The 22,562-nt window shown below is 50.1% G+C and overlaps 1 protein-coding gene across 2 annotated transcripts in view; it reads left to right on the top strand.

Moving 5' to 3' along the window:
• Positions 1-13,642: 13,642 nt before the first annotated feature.
• Kiaa0930 (KIAA0930 ortholog) overlaps positions 13,643-22,562 on the top strand; it is a 44,790-nt gene continuing 35,870 nt past the window's right edge. The window contains exons 1-2 of one of the 2 annotated variants that reach the window (XM_031351639.1): positions 13,643-13,803; positions 13,912-14,055. In XM_031351639.1, coding sequence (XP_031207499.1) covers positions 13,992-14,055 — 64 coding nt within the window. In that variant the 5' untranslated portion in view covers positions 13,643-13,803; positions 13,912-13,991. Of the gene's footprint in view, positions 14,056-22,562 lie in introns of both variants that reach the window. The other variant, XM_031351631.1, reaches the window with a different exon arrangement.

Raw genomic sequence — 22,562 nt, 5'->3', positions numbered from 1 at the left:
AATCCACCTGCCTCTGCCTCCCAAGTGCTGGGATTAAAGGCGTGCGCCACCACTGCCCGGCCTAAGATAGGGTCTTAATGTAGCCAGGAACGACCTTAGAACGACCTTATCTCCATCCACCTCACAAGAGCTAGGATTAAAGGCTTACGTCAGGACACCAGATTAATATATAATTTAAAAAACTGTGTGTGTGTATGTATACTCATGTCCACATCATGGTGCACATGTGGACATCAGAGGACCACCTTGTGGGGTCTCTTCTCTCCTTCCACCTTCGTGTGGGTTCCAGGGTTGAACTCAGGTCAACGGAGTTGCTTAACATTGCCAGCTAAGCCACCTCCCAACCCCCTTAACATATAATTCTGACACTTGGTCCTTATATTAACTCAATCTTAAAGTAATTTTAATTTGGGGATGGAGAAATGACTCATAGGTAAAGTGCTTCCTGTTCAGCAACTCAAGAACGCAGCACATCCTGCCCCCACCTGATGACGTCACATCCGCTGGTTCTACAACCAGACCATCATCAGGAACCTGGATCCCAAAGAGCTGGGCTTGGACACTTCTCAACGACTAGCCTCTATACTGTTGCAAGCCAGCCTTTCTGCCCCAGGCTAAATCAAAAGTATAGTTTTAAGAAAAAAACTGAGGTCGCAGGGCAAGAGAGATGGCACTGAGGTTAAAAGCAGGCACTGCTCTTGCCGGGCGGTGGTGGCGCACGCCTTTAATCCCAGCACTTGGGAGGCAGAGGCAGGCGGATTTCTGAGTTCGAGGCCAGCCTGGTCTCCAGAGTGAGTTCCAGGACAGCCAGGGCTATACAGAGAAACTCTGTCTCGAAAAAAACCAAAAAAAAAATAAAATAAAATAAAATAAAAGCAGGCACTGCTCTTGCAGGCGACTTCAGTTTGGTTCCTAGCGCCCACGCCATGTGGCTCTCACCCGTCTCCAGCTCCAGGGGGATCTAACACATGGTTAGATCCTTGTTTCCTTGGCACATGCACTCATGTGCACCTTCACTCAAACAGACACGAACAGACACATCATTTAAAATTATGCAAATAAATCTTTTTAAAAAGTGAAGTCCAGGGGACGGCTCAGTGGGTAGAAAGGCTTTCTGTTGAAGCATGACATTCTACATTCAAATCCCTGGGACCCACTTAAAAACCCAGGCATGGCTACTCCAACCTGTAACCCCCGGGCTGGAGAGACAAAAGGATCGCTGAGCTTATTGGCTGCCAGCCTAGCTCCAGGTTCAGAGGGAGACCCTGTCTCACGGGAATAAGCTGGGAAGTAATACAGCAGGTCACCGGCTGTCCCCTTCGGGTCTCCATCCACATGCACACAGATATGCAAATGCACCCTTGGACATGTGTGCAGATCTAGGGACCACGTGTGGAGTCGGTTCTGTCCTTTTAACACGACGATCCCTAGGGTTGAACTCGGGTCATCAGACTTAGAAGCAAGGGCCTTAATCCACTAAGTTACCTTGCCAGCTTCTAACATTTTAATTTTTTATAAGCCATCTAATCCACCATGTTTTGTTATAGGTGCCAGAATGGAAGGAGTCAGCCTCAAGCTGGCAACTAATTTACATTTTCACGTTGTACACAGTTTTATGTATAATTGACATAAAATAAACTATACAGGTTTTTGAGATTTATTTATTTATTTATTTATTTATTTATTTATTTATTTAGTGGTTTTTTTTGAGACAGGGTTTCTCTGTTCAGCCCTGGCTGTCCTGGAACTCACTCTGTAGACCAGGCTGGCCTCGAACTCAGAAATCCACCTGCCTCTGCCTCCCTAGTGCTGGGATTAAAGGCGTGTGCCACCATGGCCCGGTGGTAGTGTATGACTTTAGTCCTAGCACTGGGGAGGCGGAGGCAGGCAGCTAGCTCTCTGTGAGTTTGAGGCCAAGACAGCCGGAGCTACAGGGACAGACCCTGTCTCAAAAACACAAAACAATAACAAAAACGAAGAACCCCCAAGTTGTTTTCCAAGTGCCTGGGCACTTACATGCCACCCACCGTGAGCAAGTTTGGCCCAGTGCTTTCCCACATGGCTGGGACCTATGTTTTAAAGGCTTGGTTCCCAATGCAGCAGTGTCTGGAAATGACCTTTGGGGAGGTGACTAGATCATAAGGGCTCTGATCTCTCCCATAGGTGGATCCACTGATCCGGTCCACATTTCACAGGCTGCTGTGAGGTAATGCAACCTTAGGTGAGGCATAGGAGAGAGTCGAGGGGTACAGGCCCTTATGGGTGTCCCTCAGGACATTTTGTCCCCTGTCCCTTCTATTTGCTCTAAGTCCTGGTTGCTGTGTGTTGCAGTCTCTGCCACACCCACTCACCACCTGACGCTCTGTCTTAGATCCTCAGCAGTGAGTGGTGGGCGTGACCTCAGGAACCATGAGCCAAAACAAACTTTTCCTCCTTTTAGGCTGTGTTCGCAGGTAGCTTGTCGCAGCCCCAGGAATCTCACGACACACCCACCCACACTTGCCACGCTCAGTCTGACTTCTGAACACTGTGAAGTGGGTGTAGCGATGTGTCATGGACACAGCTCACTCCCTACTGAAGGATGCTGAGTTTCTTCTCCATGTGCTTATAATTTCTTCATTTTCTTGGGTGCCAGTTTATTCTAATCTATCACTAAAAGACCTTTTTTCTCCCATGGTGCTGAGGGTGGAACCGAATGTCTCACATGGCATGTGCTCTACCACTGAGCTGCACCCCAGTTCAATGATAGTTTGTCTTGCTACTTTCTGCCTGTTCTTTCTATAGTCTAGATCCTTCATTTTCTGTTTATTTAGTATATGTGTGTGTGTGTGTGTATGGGTGTACATAGTTCTCTCTCTGTCTCTCTCTCTGTCTCTCTTTCTGTGCATGTGCATGTGTATACTATGCTTTCATGAAGGCTAGAAGAGGGTGTTTGATGTCCCCCACATATACATTTCTGTCTATGCCTTTGATTCATCTTGGCATGTGGTCGCTGGGATCCAATTCTTGTCTTCATGACCACAGAGCAAGAACCCTTAGCAACTCAGTCATCTCTCCGGCTTCCACCTTCTGGGTACTGGGATGATAGGCATGTACCACAAAGCCTGGTTTAAGTGGTGTTGGGAATTGAACCCAGGGCTTTGCGCATGCTAGGTAAGACTATACCACTGAAATGTATTTCCGCCCTGGAAGTCCATTCTTTCTGTAAGTGGACAGTCACTCCAAGCTGTTCAGTGACATACTGTGCCTTCCCCTAGTGCAGAGCATGCACACACACACACACACACACACACACTCCATTAGTCACAGGCTAGGGAGATGATCTGCCTTTCTGATCCCAGCTCTTAGGAGGTAGAGACAGGAAGATCAGAGAGGTTCCTGATCAGCTTCTGCAATCGAGTTCAATAGTGAGTAGGAGGCCAGCCCTGGGTACATGAGATCTTGTCTCAGAAACAAAAACACCAGAGCCAAAGAACAAAAAAAGATTGTCACAATGGGCCAACAGCAGCCTTGTCCTTAGAGATGTTTACCTTGAAGCCAGGCACTCAGGAGGCAGAGACAGGTGGATCTCTGAGTTCAAAGCCAGCCTGGTCTATTCAGCAAGTACCAAGACAGCTAGGGCTACATAGACAAACCATGACTTAAAAATCAAACAAACAAACAAACAAACAAACAAAAGATGTTTTCCTGAGTTCCTGGGGCAATTGTCCATCTAGGTTCACTCCTGTACACTCCAACACTCTCAGTGGCTAATGACACACTTCTCACATGTCTCTGTGGTTGAGTGACCCATGACTGTCCTGTGTGAACTAAAAAAATCTAAGGAAAAGTCAGTGGATGGGCTGTGTGGCACAGACCCACTTGCCCAGGCAGACCTCCTCACTGACTGCTGGGTGGGCTCTGCCTGCTCAGCTTCGGCACCTGCTCTGTCCTGCCCTGAGGCTGCCACCTCCATCTCTGGGAGGGAGACCCGTGCCCAGAGGGTGCCTGTTTATTGGGTCTGAGAGTCCCCACCCAGAGGCGCCCACAGGCTCTTAGCACACAGGAGAGTCCACAAGGTCTTCCACCATGGTGGATCTAACCTGGATTTTTTTTGACTGTGATAAAAGCTACTGCTGCAAGTGGACAGAAGGGGGCAGTGTGGAGGCAGGGCTGGAGAAGGAAGCTTGGCAGGCCCAGGGCCACTCCCTTGACTAGGACCCTGTCAGTCATCAAAGAAGTCCTGTTACTAAAAATTTTTTCCCCACAGGGAGATGCAACCAATATCCGCCCCTCCTCCTAAGGTCCCAATGACTCCACCAAAGTTCACTCTGGGCACCTAGGAGTTTATTGGGCTTACTTACAAGGCATAGGCAGGGGGCCTGCGGGCAGGACTGTGGGTGCTTCCTGGCAAAGGCTCCCAAGAACAGGATGATGACTTCCCACGGTTAAGTAAGTGGGACCCCTCCCCTATATCCTCTAGCCCCTCCCCCAACTCCCTCAAGACCCCAAAGCCCTGTGCAGTTAAGAAATGGGAACACAGATAGTTGAGAGGGATGGCTGGACACTCGGGTGAGCATCCCATGACTCTCCCTGCTCTCTCTGTCTGTGAGAAAAATGTTAGTAATCTACAAGCCCAGTTGTGACAACTTTTTTTGTGACCAGGCTTAGCAGAACTCCTGAAGATGGCAGCAGGTTTGGGGGGCAGGTCCTGCACAAGTTCTTGGTTTTGATGGCAGAGTTGAGAAGGGAGGTCCACAGTGGTTGGCCTCCTTTAGAGATCCCAGGGAAGGCAGGACTCTGTCCCAGTCCTCCCATCCCCCATCCTCTGTCTCATGCACCCCACCTCCCAGACTCCTGACCCCTGACACACACACACACACACACCATACATACACCATACACACACACACACCACACACACACATACATACCACATACACACACATACACACACACACCACACACACCACATACACACACACACCACATACACACACATTCCGCACACACACACACATACCCACCACACACACGCCACACACACACATACACTCACACACACACATACACACACACCACATACACACACCATACACACACACACCACACACATACACCACATACACACACCACACATACACACACACACCACATACACACACACACACCGCATACACACATACACACCACACACACACATACACACACCACACACACACACACACACACACACCACATACACCCACACACACCACATATACACACACCACACACACACACACCACACACACCACATACACACACATATATACACACACACCACACACACCACATACACACACACCACACATACACACACACACCACATACACACACACACCGCATACACACATACACACCACACACACACATACACACACTACACACACACATACACTCACACACACACACTCACACACACATACACACACACCACACACACACACACCACATACACACATACACACACATACACATCACACACACCACACACACACACACACACCACATACACACATACCACATACACACACATACACATCACACACACACACGTACACACACACCACACACACACCACATACACCCACACAAACCACATATACACACACACACCACATACACACATACCACATACACACATACACACACCACACACACGCACACGCATACACTCACACACACATACACACACACACACACACCACATATACACCACATATACACACACACACCACATACACACATACCACATACACACACACACATACACATCACACACGCACATACACACACACCACACACACACTCACACACACATGCACCCTGCCTTGCAAGGATACTAGCCTTCTTCTGCCCTCCACAGGTTTGACTGCATTTATGGGGAAGAGGAAACAGGGAAGAGGGCTGGGTTCAAAGCCTGAGTTTAATTAGCCTCGGGTTCCTCCTCAGAATAGTGGGTGAGTCACTGACACAGGCAGAATCGGGCTTGTGAAATCAGGTCCCATCTCTGCTGCCCAAGCTTGCCAGATGAATCCAGCCTGGCCAGGCCTTGGAAAAGTCTAGTACTGGCAAGAGAGCAATCTTTGGCTGTCACCAGAGCAACGGCAAGTTGTGGGGGCCGTCTCCTCCAGAAAGTCTTCCTTGCCTGACTCCAGTCCTGCCTCAGCCTGGGTCTGGGAGCCTCTCCTTACGCACTTGTTCATTTTCTTAGGAGAAGCATAGTCTGGAGCTTGTGAGGTGCTGGTATGCTGTTGCAGGGGTTCAGGGGGCTCCCCTCAGTGTCACCAGCATCCAGCCCTCGAGAACATGCCAGGAGGAGGCAGGCAGCACAAAACCACAATGAAACAGTTAGTTCTCTAAGTTCTGGGTCTTACAGAGACTACAGAGGCACAGAGTCTAGGCATGCAAGGCCTGACAGACATCCTCCCATGGAGCTTGCACACAGCCTCACGGGCTGCTATTTCCACCCCAGTTTGCAAAGGAGGGGGCTGAGGCTGAGCTGCCCTCCCAGTTGGGGAGTCAGCAGAACTCGGGGTGACTTTTCTCTTCCTCCTAGCTGTCAATGTGTAGGAAGAGGAAGCACTCTGTGTTCTTCCTTCTTGACTCATGGGGAAACTGAGGTCTGTGGCAGGAGAAGGGCTGGCAGTCACTAAATTTGACAGGACTCAGCCAAGTCCCTGATTTTTCTTGTTTTTTTTTTTTCTTTCTTTTTTTTTTTTGTTGTTGTTTTGTTTTGTTTTCTTTTGTTTTGTTTTTAGAGACAGGGTTTCTCTGTGTAGCTCTGGCTGTCCTGGAACTCACTCTGTAGACCAGGCTAGCCTTGAACTCAGAAATCCGCCTGCCTCTGCCTCCCAAGTGCTGGGATTAAAGGCGTGTGCCACCACTGCCCGGCCCCTGATTTTTCTTGTTCTTCTTTTACAGTCACCTCCTCTTTTGCCTCTGGAACTGGGTCACAGATCTTCAACACTTCCCTAGGAAAATGATGTCTGAACCTGATGGTAAGGAGCTTTCCAAAAGGAGGAAATAATAGTCAGAGTTCTTGGTGGGAGGGATGGCAGCTTGTGCACATGCGGATACTGCAATAACAGAGGGAGAAGGCAGCTGGCTCTACAACATCTGGTCCCACCTGCAGAAAAGGGAAGGCTTCAGATTTGGGCTTTAGAAAAGTCTTTCTAGCCAGGGGCACACCTTCAACCCCAGCACTCGGGAGGCAGAAGCAGGTGGTTCTCTGTGAGTTCGAGGCCAGCCTCATCTACAAAGGGAGTTCCAGGACAGCCAGGGCTACACAGACAAACCCTGTCACAACAACAACAACAACAACAAACCAAAATTATTCAGGACTTCTGGAGAGAAAGTATTATTATTATTATCATCATTATTATTGTTGTTAAAGATTTTATGTGTATCTGTGCATGTCTGTAATCCTAGAATCCTAGAACAGGGAAGAGGATTCTAAGATGAAGGCCAGTTTAGGCTAATTAGCAAGACCCTGTTTTAAAACAAAAATGTTCAAAATGCTTGGGGATAGATATAGCTCAGTGGGCAAGCACTTGCCAGTATGTTTGAGGTCCTGGGTTCAAATTCTTAGAGTAAAATAGTGCTATCCCAAATCTTCCTGAGCTCAATTCTACGAGGTGTTGCTCTCATACTCTGTGGCTCCTTTCTCACAAGCACGATCATTTAATTATAATTGCAAGGTTGTCCCCTCCAGGGCTGTTTAGCAAGAGCTATTAAAAGAAAAATTGAGTGCTAAGGGGAGAAGAATTCTAAATAACACTGTAGACAGAATTCTTTTTTTCTTTTTTAAGATTTATTTATTATTATATGTAAGTACACTGTAGCTGTCTTCAGATGCACCAGAAGAGGGCATCCAATCTCATTACGGGTAGTTGTGAGCCACCATGTGGTTGCTGGGATTTGAACTCAGGACCTTCAGAAGAGCAGTTGGTGCTCATAACCACTGAGCCATCTCTCCCACCCAATAGTGCAATCAATACTTTAATGGTTTCTTTTTTGTTTTGTTTGTTTGTTTGTTTGTTTTTTGAGACAGGGTTTCTCTGTGTAGCCCTGGCTGTCCTGGAACTTACTCTGTAGACCAGGCTGGCCTCGAACTCAGAAATCTGCCTGTCTCTTAGACAGAATTCTTTAGAGGTTGGGGCGATGGCATGCAAAATGCAGCAAAAGGCATGCCATACAAGCATGACGACCTGAGTTCGGATCCCTAGCACACGCATGGCAATGTATCACTGGAATTCCAGTTCCAGGAGATCTAACACCTTCTTCTGGACTCCATGGGCTCCAGGCACATGGGGTGCACAGACATACATGTGGGCAAAACATACTTATGAAATAATATTAATCCATATGTTTTGTTGTTGTTGTTGTTGTTTTTGGTTTTTTGTTTGTTTGTTTGGTTTGTTTTTTTTGTTTCATGATGTTAGAAAAGGTGCAGAAGAGTAGGGAGGTGATGGGAACTTCAGGGTGACTGAATTAAGGAGACTTTGCAGTCGAGACCTGGGGATGGCTGCATTTAATTTCCCAGATGCAACAGAGCCTGAGAGAGCCTGTATGGTGGTGTACACCTGTGATCTCAGTACCTGCTGGGAGGCGAAGGCAGTAGGATCAGGAGTTCAAAGTCAAGAAACAGGTTCTGAGCAACTGGGAGAAACTGGGGTCATAAGAACACCTGGCCAGGAAGTGGTAAGCGCACACATTTGCCATCCAGCAGGCTCTCGCCCTTAGCAAATTTTCAAGGGAGTACAGGAGAAATCTTAGTAATCCACCTACCCTAAGAATTGACTGGTTGCCTTCTTTTTCTTGGAGAGCCAATCATAGACCCTGTCCTGGCTGGTTTTGTGTGTCAACTTGACACAAGCTGGAGTTATCACAGAGAAAGGAGCCTCTCTTGAGGAAATGCCTCCATGAGATCCAGCTGTAAGGCATTTTCTCAATTAGTGATCAAGGGCGGAGGGCCCAGTCCATTGTGGATGGTGCCATCCCTGGGCTGGTAGTCCTGGGTTCTATAAGAAAGCAAGCTGAGCAAGACACAGGAAGCAATCCAGTAAGCAGCACCCCTCCATGGCCTCTGCATCAGTTCCTGCCTCCAAGTTCCTGCCTTGTGTGAGTTCCTGTCCTGACTTCCTTTGGTGATGAACAGCAATGTGGGAAGTGTAAGCCGAATAAACCCTTTTCCTCCCCAACTTGCTTCTTGGTCATGATGTTTTATGCAGGAATACAAAGGAAGCCAGACCCACAGGATAGTAAGGTCAGGAGCAATCGGGATTATCCAGTCTCTCACCTCATTGTACAGACAGTAAACGGAGGGCTGAAGGAGAGAGGTTGGTGGTATGGGGCTCTCAGATGAACCAGAGTCGTTCCTTAAAAGTCTCTAGGTCTCTGTTCACTCTAGAACTAGGAAAGGAATCCACAGGCGTTTGTCCTGACTAGCTCTTTGAGTAAGATCATTGCTAAACATGTGGAGCTACCAATGGAACCACAGACACCACCCGGGTGTACCAGGCAGACATCGAGGCAAGCCCCAAGCAGAAACATGAAAAATCAAGTAACAGACCCAACAACACCCCCAGCATACCAGGCAGACATCGAGGCAAGCCCCAAGCAGAAACACGAAAAATCAAGCAACCAAGCCATTAAAGTGAGTGACTTTTGGCTGATTTCTGTTTCTGCTAAGCTTGGCTTCAGTATTACAGAGCGAAACACTGCAGCTGAGAGCAGACGGGTTCTTCAGAGTGTTTCTATAAGTGGAAGGCAGAACAAAAGAAAAAAAACAGACTTCTTGGACAAAGGTGAATTCAGGATATTTATAATATATTTTCTCTTTCTTTTGCCACAAAATTAACATTAAATACAACTAAACACATTTATTACCTTATAGACCTATAGGTTAGGAGTCCAGCCCAATAACACTGGACTAACAAGGCATTTACATTATCAAATCTTTCTGACAGATTTTGCTTTTTTGTACGTTTGCTTGTTTGTTTTGTTTGTTTGGCTTTTTTTTAATGTTTTTTTTTCTCTGTATAGCCCTGGCTGTCCTGGAACTCACTCTGTAGACCAGGCTGGCCTCGAACTCAGAAATCTGCCTGTCCCTGCCTCCCAAGTGCTGGGATTAAAGGTGCATGCCACCACTGCCTGGCAGATTTTGCTGTTTTTAGAAGTCTTACTGGCTGAGGCTGGCCTCGAACCCATAGTTCTCCATGTTGTGCATGGTTCCGTGCTGCTTGTATTTTATGTTAATTCTGTTCTCCTAAGAGAGGTGTCTGGAGTGAAGAAAGAGTTACATGCTCTGGTGGCTTCTTGTGACCCAATCCCCCAATGAATAAAGGAGCCAATCACTGGGAGAGTAGGTGGGACTTCCAGGTTGGGCGGAGGAAGCGGGAGAGAGTTAGGTCCTTTTTTGGAATGAGGACAGGAAAAGGGTAAGATGGAGCTGCTGGAGTTTCTCGGTATCGTGGAGGGTCCACAAGGATTTTAATAAGACTTACAAGATTAGGTTTTAGTTGTTGCGCCCAGAGATTGAGTTACCATTGTTTCTGAACTAAGTTTGTGCTGCGTTTTTCTTCACATGGTAGCTTGTCTAGGTTTGGCGGCAAAGCATGGGTTTGCCAGATGTGCACCACAACCGGGTTGGTGCAGTAACAGCCTGCCAGTGAGAACCTAGCTAGCTGGGTGGAGAGAATGTGGAGTTCTGAGTCAGATTCTCCATGAGATAAAAACAGATCAGCCATTGCCTGCCAATGCATGGCCAGCCAGACTGCTGGGGCAGAGGCATAAGAGCGGGACAGTGCCGGTTCTTTATTTTTTAAAAAATATTTCCGGCAACACCTCCACTCCTTTTATTGTGTATACTTTCATGTGTGAGAGCATGTACATTACAACATATATGAGAGGTGACAGATGGCTCCCTCCATTCAGCATACAGGTTCTGAATATGGAACACAGATGCTCGAAGCCACATTAACCTGCTGAACCATCTCGCTGGCTGACAACCCTTGAGTGCTAGAATCATAGATGTGCACAGGCTAGCCAGCTTGCAACTAACCACACTCATATTCAACCTGATTTATTTAACATGTATTCAGTGATCAGCACCCAGACCAAGGAACACTGCCTTGGAGTCAGGAAGGTGTGGCTCACTGGTCCAGTGCTAAATACCCCATACCTGTTGCTCAGGGAAGTCCCCGGGTGGATGCTGAGGATCACTGACAAGCATGGAGAAAACCCAAGCACACGTTCTTGCACTTATTCAACAAATACATTCTGGCACCTGTCCTGGAATGGATGCCAGGGAAGATGGAATGAATTGATTTGATGCTGGCCCTTTGGAGGCAAGTGTATGGGGTCAAGGGAGAGGGGTTGTGAAGTGGCTCAGGACACAATGCTTTGGCCAAACTCCTCAGAAGACTCTCAGGGGAGGTGAGGCCCAAAGGTGATTACAGTGTTGGAGCAGCAAGGGTTTCAAGCAACAGCCCAGCAGTGTGGATGTGTAGGCAGTGATGTGGTTTCCCTGGAAACAAAGGAGAGTGCCACTGCCTGTCTCTGGGACCTCACACATGCTGTCTGAGGGCCAGTCCCTTCCCTCGTTCTCACGGCCAAACTTCAGCTCTCCAGACTCACAACTGGTCACCTCAACCTTCACACAGTGTCCTTGTTAACACATTCGGGCCACAGGCCCAGGGGAGGAAAGACAAAGGCCAGCAACTCCCTCGATACACACCTTTTTACAGAGTCCCTCCTGGGCCCGACTCTATCTAGGTCAGTGGTTTTCAACCTGTAGGTCATTTCAACCTCTATTGTGGGGTTCAATGACCCTTTCACGGGGGTCACCCTAGGCCATCGGAAAACACAGATATTTATATTATGGTTCACAACTAGCAAAATTAGTTATGAAGTGACTACGAAAGTGAATATGGTTGGGAATCACCACATTCATATTGAAGGGTTCCAGCATTAGGAAGGTTGAGAACCACTGCTCTAGGACCGTGGAATTCATCACTCAGGCCCTACCCTGAGGGTGTTAGGGGAGCGGTACAAATCCCCAGGTGGCCAGGCAGTGGTGGCACACGCCTTTAATCCTAGCACTTGGGAGGTAGAGGCAGGAGGATTTCTGAGTTCGAGGCCAGCCTGGTCTACAGAGTGAGTTCCAGGACACGGAGAAACCCTGTCTCGAAAAAAACCAAAACAAAAACAAAAATCAAAAACCAAACCAAACAAACAAGCAAAAAATCCCCGGGTGAAGATTGAACAGTGTGTCAAAGCTGCCCATTTCCTCCTCTGTAGTGGTTTCCACACCTTGCGGTCCCAACCCACTTTACTCCTCCTCAGAGGCAACCTTCCTCGGCAGTCCTCTCCACTCTCCATCACACAGCCTGCATTTATTGGCCGCTGGGAATACAGTGTCAGCAGCCAGGCCTGAGGAATACATAGTGTCTTAGTTTGAGCTGCCATGGCGAAATGTCAGAGACTGGAGACTTAAACAATCACTTCTCGCCATTCTGATGACAGAGAAGCCCAAGGGAAAGGTGCTGGGTGGTTTGTTCCCCCACGACGCCTTCTGCAGCTATGCAGTGTGATACCAGGAGGTGGTAAAGGTGCTGTGCAGAGAACTAGAACGGGCGGGGCAGGAAAGGTGTCGGGCTTTTTTTTTTTTTTTTTTTTTGAGGAAATTTATTTGAGGACACTGGGATCCAAAGGAGCAGGGTATCCCAGACAGCGTGAAGAGCCAGGGTAGACAGAACTTTATGCTTAATATGACTGTAGTATTTGACACTGGAGATGCAGCTGGCTGAGACCAGCAGCAGTACCCGGCCACCTACCCCGGTCTTGGGAAAGGACCACAGAGTGAGTTCAGGACGTGGCTTCTGGCTGCTGCTACGTGGATCTTCCTCTTTTACCACAGGGATGGATGCCCAGCTGGACCTCGGCCTTCATTAGGATCACATGCAAGCTGATCTTATCCACCTCTGGCCTCTCAGCACAGGAGCTAAGACAGGGAGCAACTCTCTGACCCCGCTCTCCCAATGTAACAGCGGATGGAACTGAGGCTTTGCACTCTGCACCGTGGCCCCCAAGGAGACCACGTTCCCGAGGTGGTCACTTTTTGCTGAGTTTTGTGAAGCAAGTTTTTAGCAGAACCCACTTGGAAGGTTCAGACAGAAATAAGCAGAGCTGGTGTGCTGGAGGTTCCAGGGGGAATGCACAGGGCGGTGACAAAGAGCAAAATCAGTAAGGCGTAGAGGGGTCGGCTCAGAGGCGTAACTCTACTGGAGAGAGGTGGCGGGGTTCGGGGGATCGGGGTGGGGTCGGGAGAAAATGGACTCAGGGTTAGGGAACACGGGCAGGAGGGAAGGTCAGCAGGCCAAAGAAGGTGTGGAAAGGAGATGACAAGAACGTCACGCGTTGGAGCGAGGCCGAGGTGGGCTTTTGAAGTTGGCAGCAGCTGGCCGCAAGGAAGTAGGCGGGGCCAGGACCACGGACCATTCACCGCCTTGGCCGGAGAGTGGGGCGGGATTTTAAGAGTATGAGGCGGGGCACTTGCGTGTCGGGGGCGGTGAGAGGGCGGGTTTAGGGGCGTGTCCCCGTCGGGGGCGGGGCCTGGGCGGTGTCGAGCGCGCGCGGGCGGGCGGTGGCGGAGCGGAGGATCGCCGGGTTCCGCTGTGCTCCGAGGTCCGCGGCGGCGGCGGTGGCGGCGGCGGCGACGCACACAAAAGCGGATTGTGGCTTCACTGGTGCTCGCGGCGGGCGGCAGCGAGGCACGGGCGGCGGGGCGTGTCGGTGGCCCCCGCGGGCGCGGCGCGGGCGATGAGCCGGGGCCCGGCATGGCCTCCGCGCGGCCGCCGGGCAGGGCCTGTGCCACGGCGTCCGCGCCCGCGGGGCTCCGGGCTGGGCCGGCCGCCTCCCGGGAGTCCGCGGACGGCGGCGAAGCGGAGGAGCGCTCGTTGCAGCACATGCTGCGCGCCATAGCCGAGGAGCGCGGACGCCTTAGCCTGCGCCGCGAGGTCTGCGGCCTGGGTGAGTGACGGGGCCGGGCGCGCGCGTGAGTGTCCGCGCGTGTCCACCGCCGCTCGCCCCGCTGTGCTCCCTGCCCTCCGTGCATGCCCCACCGCCCTGGGCTCCGTCTCTCGGGACTCCTAGGCTCAGTGTCTTTTCGGTACCACAGAACCCCGAGCCTTGTGTCTCCGCGTCTCTCTGTCTCGTTCTGACCGTCAGGATATCTGTCCCAGCTCCTTCTTCCTCTTCGTGGTTCCGTAACTCTTCTTCCTTCTCCTGGAAGATCTGGGGTCCCCACTGCTGCTGCAGGGAGTGTGGGCGTGAGATTTTGGGAGGCCCTTGAGTTCAGAGTTCAAGGCAGTGTGCCCCGACCACATCCCCAGCCCACATAGAGGACCGAGGACCGCGGCTCCTGATTGCTGTAGCCTTTGTCTTTCTGCACCCAAAGGTCCTCTTGTCCATTAGCTCTACAAGGGACCTGTTGGGCCTCTGCCCCATGACCCCACCTACTTAGCTCTGGAATGAGGGATTGCTACAGCCTCTCCGGGTGTGATTCTGGTCTAAGGAGTCATTCATCTGCTGGGTGGGGTGGGGGTGTCTCATTGTTTGAAAGTGCCTGGGAGGTGTGGGTGGGGTCGTCTTGGATGTGAGGTAATGCATAACTGATGCATTTGCCCAGACCCATGTGGCAGAAACCCCCTCCCCTAGAGTCTTGGGCTTGTCATTTTCTCTATAAAAAAGACCCCTCCCTTCCTCATGTAAGGAATGACTTCATTCTGTGTTGTGTCCCCTCACCCCCACCTCCCAGTTAGGGCTTGGGTTCTCTTTTGAGGGAAGTAACAACCTTCTAGATTCTGTCAGTGCTCCAAAGTGGAAGGGCACCCCAGTAAGGCCACAGTAGCAGAGAGAGGGTAACACCTGGAACTCAGGGTCCCTTGGTAGGCCACACCCTGAGGCTCAGTGAAGAGCAGAAGTGAATTTCAATTCTTTTTCTTTCTTTTCTTTTCTTTTTTCTTTTTCTTTTTTTTTTTTTTTTTTTTTTTTTTGAAGGAGGCTTGTTTAGCATCTGGGCTTCTTAGGGAGCAGGGACTGGCCCAGCTCACCTCATCCGAAGTTCTCTTGCCAGGCAGGCACAGCCACCTGGGGGGATAGATAAGGACACAGATTTTAGTGGTTTCTTCTCCAAAAAGGTATCCAGAGAATGGTTTGTAACTGGTTTAAAGTATCCTTATTAATGGACTCAGTAAACATGTATTTGAGCACCTACGGGGTGCCCACCTGTCAGGGCCGGGCCAGCTGTCACCTGGCACTGAATGTCTGGATTGGGGAGGGTCTGGGCAACCATCTGTTGCAGCCCCTCAGCCCTGTGACCTGAGCAGCTCCAGGAAGCCCCTTCACACTCCCCTCTGCACACACCTCGGTTGTCCCTGACCACCAAGCATCACCGCCCCTGTTATAATATAGTGTCTACTCCTAGACAGCCTGCAGGGTCTTTCCCTAAGAGGGATGAACAATCCCGGGACTTTGCCTTACCTAAATCTCTCTACACGCCAGGTGCTCTGTGCATGCTCTGTCAGTTCAACCCTAACACAGTGCCACTTTTGCCAAGCAGGAATATAGTCTGTCAGCCATGAGGAGCCCTGTTGAGGAGCACTCAGTGAGGAAGTGGCACAGCTGGTTAACCTCTGGCTCGGATGACCCCAGAGCTTCGCCATATCCCCAGCCAGGCCTGCTGTGCCTGTTAGCTCATACAGGGACCAGGTCATCACTTTTAGTCTTCAGTCCCCCCTTACACGCCAGGTGTCCTCCATCACCTAGTGTTAGACTCTAGTGTTAGACATTCTGGATGGTGGTGTGTGCCGGTGTTTCCTCTGCATGGGAAGTTGCTCCTACTCACTCGCTCCTCAGACACTGCCGGTTCTCCTTCGGGTCTCAGCTCCAAGCTATTGCCTGGAACCCATCCTCCACACTCATCACGTAGCCATGTCTCCTCTGTCCTAGACAATCGGCACCACTGTAGCATTGTAATGAGCCCCGTGGCTGTCCCTTCAGCTAGCCATCAAGAGCCACGAGGGCATTGTCCAGTCCTCCTGTTGGTGCCTAGCACGGGGACACATACAGAACATGTATGTGCTCGGGAAACATATAGGGGACAAATGAAGCATTTCCCTGCTGGCATGAGAATGGTGTGGATGGCCGAGGTAAATGGAGCCTTTGCCTCTAGAAGAGCCTGGAGGGACAAGTCTGACCGGGACTTGGCTTAGGGTCTTGATAGTTACTGTTTGAGCTGCTTTGATAAACTACCTAAAGCTACTTAGGGAAGGGAGCGTTTGTTTTGGCTCAGAATCCAAGGATAGAGTTCATGGTAGCTGGTGCTTGAGGCCACTGCTCACATGATACACACACACACACACACACACACACACACACACACACACACACACACACACACTGGCACCAGCTCACATCATGTTCTTTCTATTCAGTCCAGAACCCCACTCCATGGGATGGTGCCACCCATATTCAGGGCTGGTCTCCCCACGTGGATTAACCCAGTCTAGATAATCCCTCAAAGACTTGCCCAGCGGCTTGTTTTCTTAAGTGATTCAAGCTGATGGTGGATAGGATCTGTGACAGGCCTAATGGCTGGCCCACACACCCTGAACATAGGAACTCAGCAGAACTGGGTCAGAATACTCTACACCTGGCATGTGGTTAGTTATGCTCTCAGCCTGTGGGACAGTTTACATTTTTGTTTGGCTTTGCTTTCATGTTTCTGTTTTGTCCTCTGGATTCCACCTTGTCATCCTCACTTCCTACTGTTGGGTGTTTGAATAAATTTATTGGTGTTGGGGACTCGAACCTAGATACTTGCTTTATCACTGAGTGACACCTACGGCCCATTATGAGTTCAGGTATTTGAGTAAAGTATGTTACTCAGAGCTATGCTTCGGCCTTGAAGGCTGTTGTTTTCCCCCAGGGGTGGTTCTGAAGGTGTCCAGGGAGCCTGGGAAAGCTGCCCTGACTGAATCAGTGTCTGTTTAAGATGATGAAGCTGCTGGCCCCACCCACATAAGGATGGTCACTTGGCCCCGGAGATGAAAGGCGCTTTGTAGCTACACACCTGATTTCTGACTCTCTTCCGCAGTGGCCTCTACAGTAGAAACGTCTTTTGAGCACTGGCTGGGTGCTAGGTCTTGAAGCTGGTCCTTGTTTCACTGCAGAACATGGTCTCTGAGGGGAGAGAGGTGTACAGGTCACAGCTAGGTTAAGTAAAACCCTGCTGGGAAGCAGCCAAGATTGTGGCTGCCCATGCGAGATTTTGATGTTTCCACAGGAAACTGCTTATGGCTCTGCAGTTCCCATGGAGCTCTGGTCACCCTGACCTGGGGTGCGTCAGACGGTTCAGTGTCCATTCGTCTGATGCGGTTGCCTAGAAGCCCATGGCTTCTCCTAGGAGTGGGGCTTCTCCTAGGCCCTGGATGGTAGCACAGGCAGGTCCCTTCTTAAGTAGGTAGTGTGCCTTATTAATGCAGTGTGAGTTCGAAGTCTTGCTGCTTGCCTTGTCTCTGTCTTTGGAGGCCTCTTGCCTGGGTGTTATGCTTGCTGCCTGGTGTGTGTGTGTGGGGGGGGTCCTCCCCGTCCAGGGTCAGGAGGAGTGCTTTGTGCTCATTCTTTCTGTTTACTTTAATTGTGCCTAAGAGGTAGGTCTCATGGCACTGCCTGGAACGCAGGTCTGGAGGGCTAGTACTGTGCCCTCAACCACAAGGGTAGAAAGTGGCAGGGTGCATCCAAATTTAGGCTCTGCACAGAGCAGAGGGCCACCCAGACCTGTCCTTAGAATGCCAGTAGCTCTGCCAGGTTGGCACACATCATTGCTTGGCTGAGGTGGACCCAGGAAAGGATCACAGACAAGAGCTAGAGTCACCAGGCTACTCAGGGGAGGAGTCTGTGAGTTTTATTGGTCGGTGGGCAGACCTGAGGCTGGGAGGAGCTGGTGGGAGGAGCAGATGCTGGGAAGTTTGGACGGGGCTGTGAGGGTTGAGGTTGGAAAAGTGCATTTGGGTTGAGTGTCTGAGAATTCTGTACTCCCCAAGATCGGCCTCTGGGAGTTGTGTAGGCGTGGCTTTGTGTTACTTCACAGAAGTCTACACACAGTGTGCCATAGGCCAGATGCTCTTACAACTTTAACGTTTACTGTAGCTTGGCTCCTGTGAGGGGAGACTCTGCCATCACTCTCTTTCACAAGGCGAAGCTACACTAAAGACAGATGGGCCCTCTTGAGGTCAGGAAGCTGGGAGACCTGGCCAACTGCAGCTGAGGCTGCTGAGAGGCAACCTGGACAAGGTTCAAGAAAGATGAAGGAAGGACCCACCGCTGCCTGCCGCCAGCCTGAGTCCCACTGTGTGGCAGGTTCTGGAACCGCTTTTTGAATTGGGATGAGCCCTGTGCACCCCCAGCTGACCCTGTGCCATTTTTCTAGGTAGCTGTAGTGGGGAGTAAGTTGTGGCTGGGGATTCTGTGGGAGGTATGGCTGGAGGGGAGACCATGGGGACCCTGACTAAGCACCTCCTCTATGTCCTGACTGTAAAAAAAGGAGACATGGGGATTACACAGAAAAGTAGCAGGTAGGAAATGAGCTGTGGTGTGCATGGGCTCAGCATAAGCTCTGGTGGAGCCACTGCAGGCTGAGCCCTGTGAGGATGTCTGTTGGGACATCTGCCTATATTTTAGGATCTGGAAATAGAGTTGGTAAGAAAGAGAAAGTGGTCCCAAGACTTAGAGGGGGCTAGTGAGCTGAGGGAAGAGCCTCTACAGTGACAGTATCTTGTTCTGAAGTTGGGGCTGGCGTGCAGTCACTGGGAAAAGTCTCTCTTGGAATGACAGTAACCCGTCACCCCAGTGGCAGTTAGCTGGTGTGGACCAGCATGGTGGGAGGAAGTGCCCTTGTGCAGTAGCGGCAGTGCTGTTTTCAGTTCCTGGCCTATTTTAAGACTTATGATTCTGGCTTCTGCTAGTTCCTAGGACCAGAGCAACTTTGAGGCTCTCATGAAGTGGAAGCCCCGTGTCCTTCGGGGCACCTGCGGGCTCTGGGCCTTGGGGTCTCGAAAGGCTGTGGTCACAACTGCAGGGCCGTCTGTAGCCAGCCTTCTTGGCATCACCTGGAATGGGTAAGATAATGCACTACCCTGCTCTGTGGCTTAGCTGAGTCATTTCCCACCCTCTGGCTTTCTTTGTCCTGACCTGGAGGTTCCCTGTCTCCTTCACTAAGTTGGTCAGGCTCCTGAGTATCAGCTAAGCCACAAGGCCACTGAAGAGAAGTCTCACATAGGATACTTGTTAAAAAGCAGCTTCTAAGTCACCAAAGAATTTAGCCAATTAAAAAAAGCTAATTTTCTTGGCATGGTAGGATATCGCTTTAATCTTAGCACTCAGAAGGCAGAAGAAGGTAGATCTCTGAATTCTAGACCAACCAGGGCTATATAGTGATACCCTGTCAAACAAACAAACACACAAATAAATAAACAAATAAAATAGTTTTTTTTTTTTAAAAAAAAAGATTAAGCAAATTTGCTGGGTGCAGTGTTGTGGAACTATAATGCAGCTGTAATCCCAGAACCCTGGAGGCAGGAGAATCACTTTGAGTAAGGTTAGTCCAATCTATACAGCAAGTTTTAGGCTAGCCTGGGCTACTTAATGAGACCCAGTCTAATACATATACATATATATGTATGTATGTGTGTATATGTGTGTGTGTGTGTGTGTTGTATGGTGTATATGTATGTATATATATCTACCCATAGTTCTTGTACCCAGAGACACCTGGCCTCCCAGAGACACCTGGCCTTCCAGTTTTTTCAAAGCCTTTAAATTCTGTATGGAAAAATTTTTATTCATAGTTTTCACCTAACATCCCTGAAACATATTCCTCACTGTTCAAACCCCAAATATTTTAAATTCAAAACGACAGTTGAGGGCTGTACCCTAATTTACCTGATTGGTTTCCTATTGTTAGTCACTTAGCTTGGCTTCACGAAAAGGTTTCTGTAATGATCCTAGCGGCCTGGGAGGCCATTCTTAGAGTCTTACCTCAAATGACCAGGCTAGGGCTGCAGCTAGAGAACAAATGCTCATCAAACTCACAGGAAAATGGTTCAAACCATTGGCACAAAGCAGAAAGGAAGGTGAGCTGTGGTATGTGGGAGGAGCCTGAGAAAAGGCCTGCGTTGAGCGATGAGGCGCTGTGGGCAAGGAGCTGGCAGCGGGTGAGGCTGCCATCCTAGCACCTTGTCGGTCAGTGATCCTTCAGTCTTTCTGCTACCTGAGCTATCTTCGCCCAGGGATCTCAGGCTCACTCCTGCTTCTGGAGGCCCAGAGCCCCTTGTTCCCAGCTAAGGACAGTAAGGTCTGGGAGCTGGACCTCTGAGCACAGCCCAGGCTGGCTCCCCATACATACCTGCAGTCAGTCCCTCCTGCACTACATGCCCACCAGTACCCAGCAGCTGCCGCCCACCCCTTCTACTCCTGCTTATATCTCTTACAGCTCATCCAGGCTGCTAAGTGGGCAGCCTTGGAAGCCGTGCATCACTTCATCCCTGTAACTCCCTGAAAGAGAGGGATGCATTCCATATTTTATAGAAGAGCTGACAACAAAGGATGGGGCCCATAGCATTGAGTGGTGGTGTGTCATCTTGGGTTTGTGTGCACTCAGCTTCCTAAGGGGCGGAGTCATCAACTCAGTCAGGGCTGCTGCCAGGTCCCCTGGTGAGGTAGACACACTGAGCTTGGATTTGAGGGTAGGCTGCAGGGATGGTTCATAATGGATTTGAAAGGCTCCTCGGCCATGTTCTGACTGGATATATCTTCCTGAACATTCCCGATGTCCCTACCCCTGGGCTCATACCTACTGCTTCTTACCTGGAACACCCTACCTTTGCAGACCAACCAGCTTCTATGCTGAACACATAATGTGGGCTCATGGGCTGGGAAGTATTTGGCATGGCCTAGGGTACTGGGCAGTTACTCCTCTTAATCCAGGGGTGGTACTGACTCAGTCTCAGTTCCCCAACCAGCCTACCTGCCTCAGTTTACCTACTTATTGCCACACTGCGCTGGGTTCCCTGCCCACTGTGTCAGCTCACCTTTGGACAGGACTACTACTGGGAACATTGTGTGTGTGCAGCATTGGATCCCAAGGCACTGTGTGTGTCAGGCAAATGTCTCATCACTGAGCAGTATTCCTGCCTCCCTGGAAACTTTAAACCCAGTGCGCCCTCTACCCCACTTCCCCCAAGGCATGAGTTTATTCCATGGGCCCTGGAGTCTCTGCTGTTAGCATGTTTCCTGTGTGATCAGGACAACACTCAGGGTTGGTGCCTACTGATCTGTCTATGTACCAACCCCTTCCCCACTTCATAGGTGGAGCCACTTGCCACTGAGGCTCAGAGGTGCTCAGATGTCTGTGATGGCCCTCTTGCACATTTGTCACCCCCTTCCTGTCATAAGTGATCTTTGCTCACTCCTCTCCCTGGCTGCCACCATTCCAAGGGACAGAGCCTCTAAATTTAGAGGTCCCCTCTTGGGCCTCCTGTCCCATCAGGGTTGGATGGGTTAGGGAGTGTCTAGGTGGAGCTCATGAGGGATGACCTTCAGACATGCTTCCAGGCTCCTGGTTTGAGCCAGGAAGCAGAATGTTCTAGAGATCTGGTATGCAGCAGGAAGATATTGAGATGCAGCCAGCCTAGCCTTGACCCCAGGAGGGGTGGTGGGACAGGTACGGGAGGCCCAAAGGGATCCTGACTGGCTCACACAGCACATGGCCACGAGAGCTAGCAAGAGTGGAAATGCCTGGCCCTAACTACTCCCTCCTGGATCCCGTTGGGCAGGTGAGGAGGCCGAGGCCCATTGGTGGGAGGTGAAGTTTCCTTATTTTACACATGGGCAAAAAGGACCACAGTACATACACATGGAAGGAGCTCCAGGATTTTACAAGGCAGAGTGGAACAGGGATGTATCAGCTGGATAGTGTCCACCAACTGTCCCTGGGAAAAGCAGACATTGGGGTTGTGGGGGCCTGTTTAGGCTTGTAGGTTTGTTGAGTTGTCTAGCCAGTGGAGCATCCTCTGTGTAGGCCAGGCTTACGGAAGAGACCTGTCAGTTCACTGTGATGTTCTCTTCATCTTCAGTCCTCTTTTTGTGTGGATATGTGTTTGTGTGGTTGTACATATGTAGCACGTGTGTATGAATGCCCGTGAAGGTCAGGGGTCATCTGGAGGTATCATCCTCAGTCATTCTCCGCCTTTGTTTTTGATACGGGTTCTCTTACCAAACCTGGAGCTCACCCATTTGGCTGGATTGGCTGGCCAGGGAGCTTCCTGTGTCCATCTTCCTAGTACTGGGTTCACAGTCTCAGTGTCAAGCTTTTACTTGGGTGCTTGGGATGAAACAAACTAATCCCCCTCTTTCTATCTGTCTATCTGTCTATCTATCTATCTAGATATCTATCTATCTGCCTATCTATTTATTTT

This window comes from Mastomys coucha, unplaced genomic scaffold (genome assembly GCF_008632895.1).
Source record: "Mastomys coucha isolate ucsf_1 unplaced genomic scaffold, UCSF_Mcou_1 pScaffold11, whole genome shotgun sequence".
NCBI lineage: Eukaryota > Metazoa > Chordata > Mammalia > Rodentia > Muridae > Mastomys > Mastomys coucha.
The sequence above is the reverse complement of the archived record's forward strand: the minus strand, read 5'-3'. Positions and strand labels throughout refer to the sequence as shown.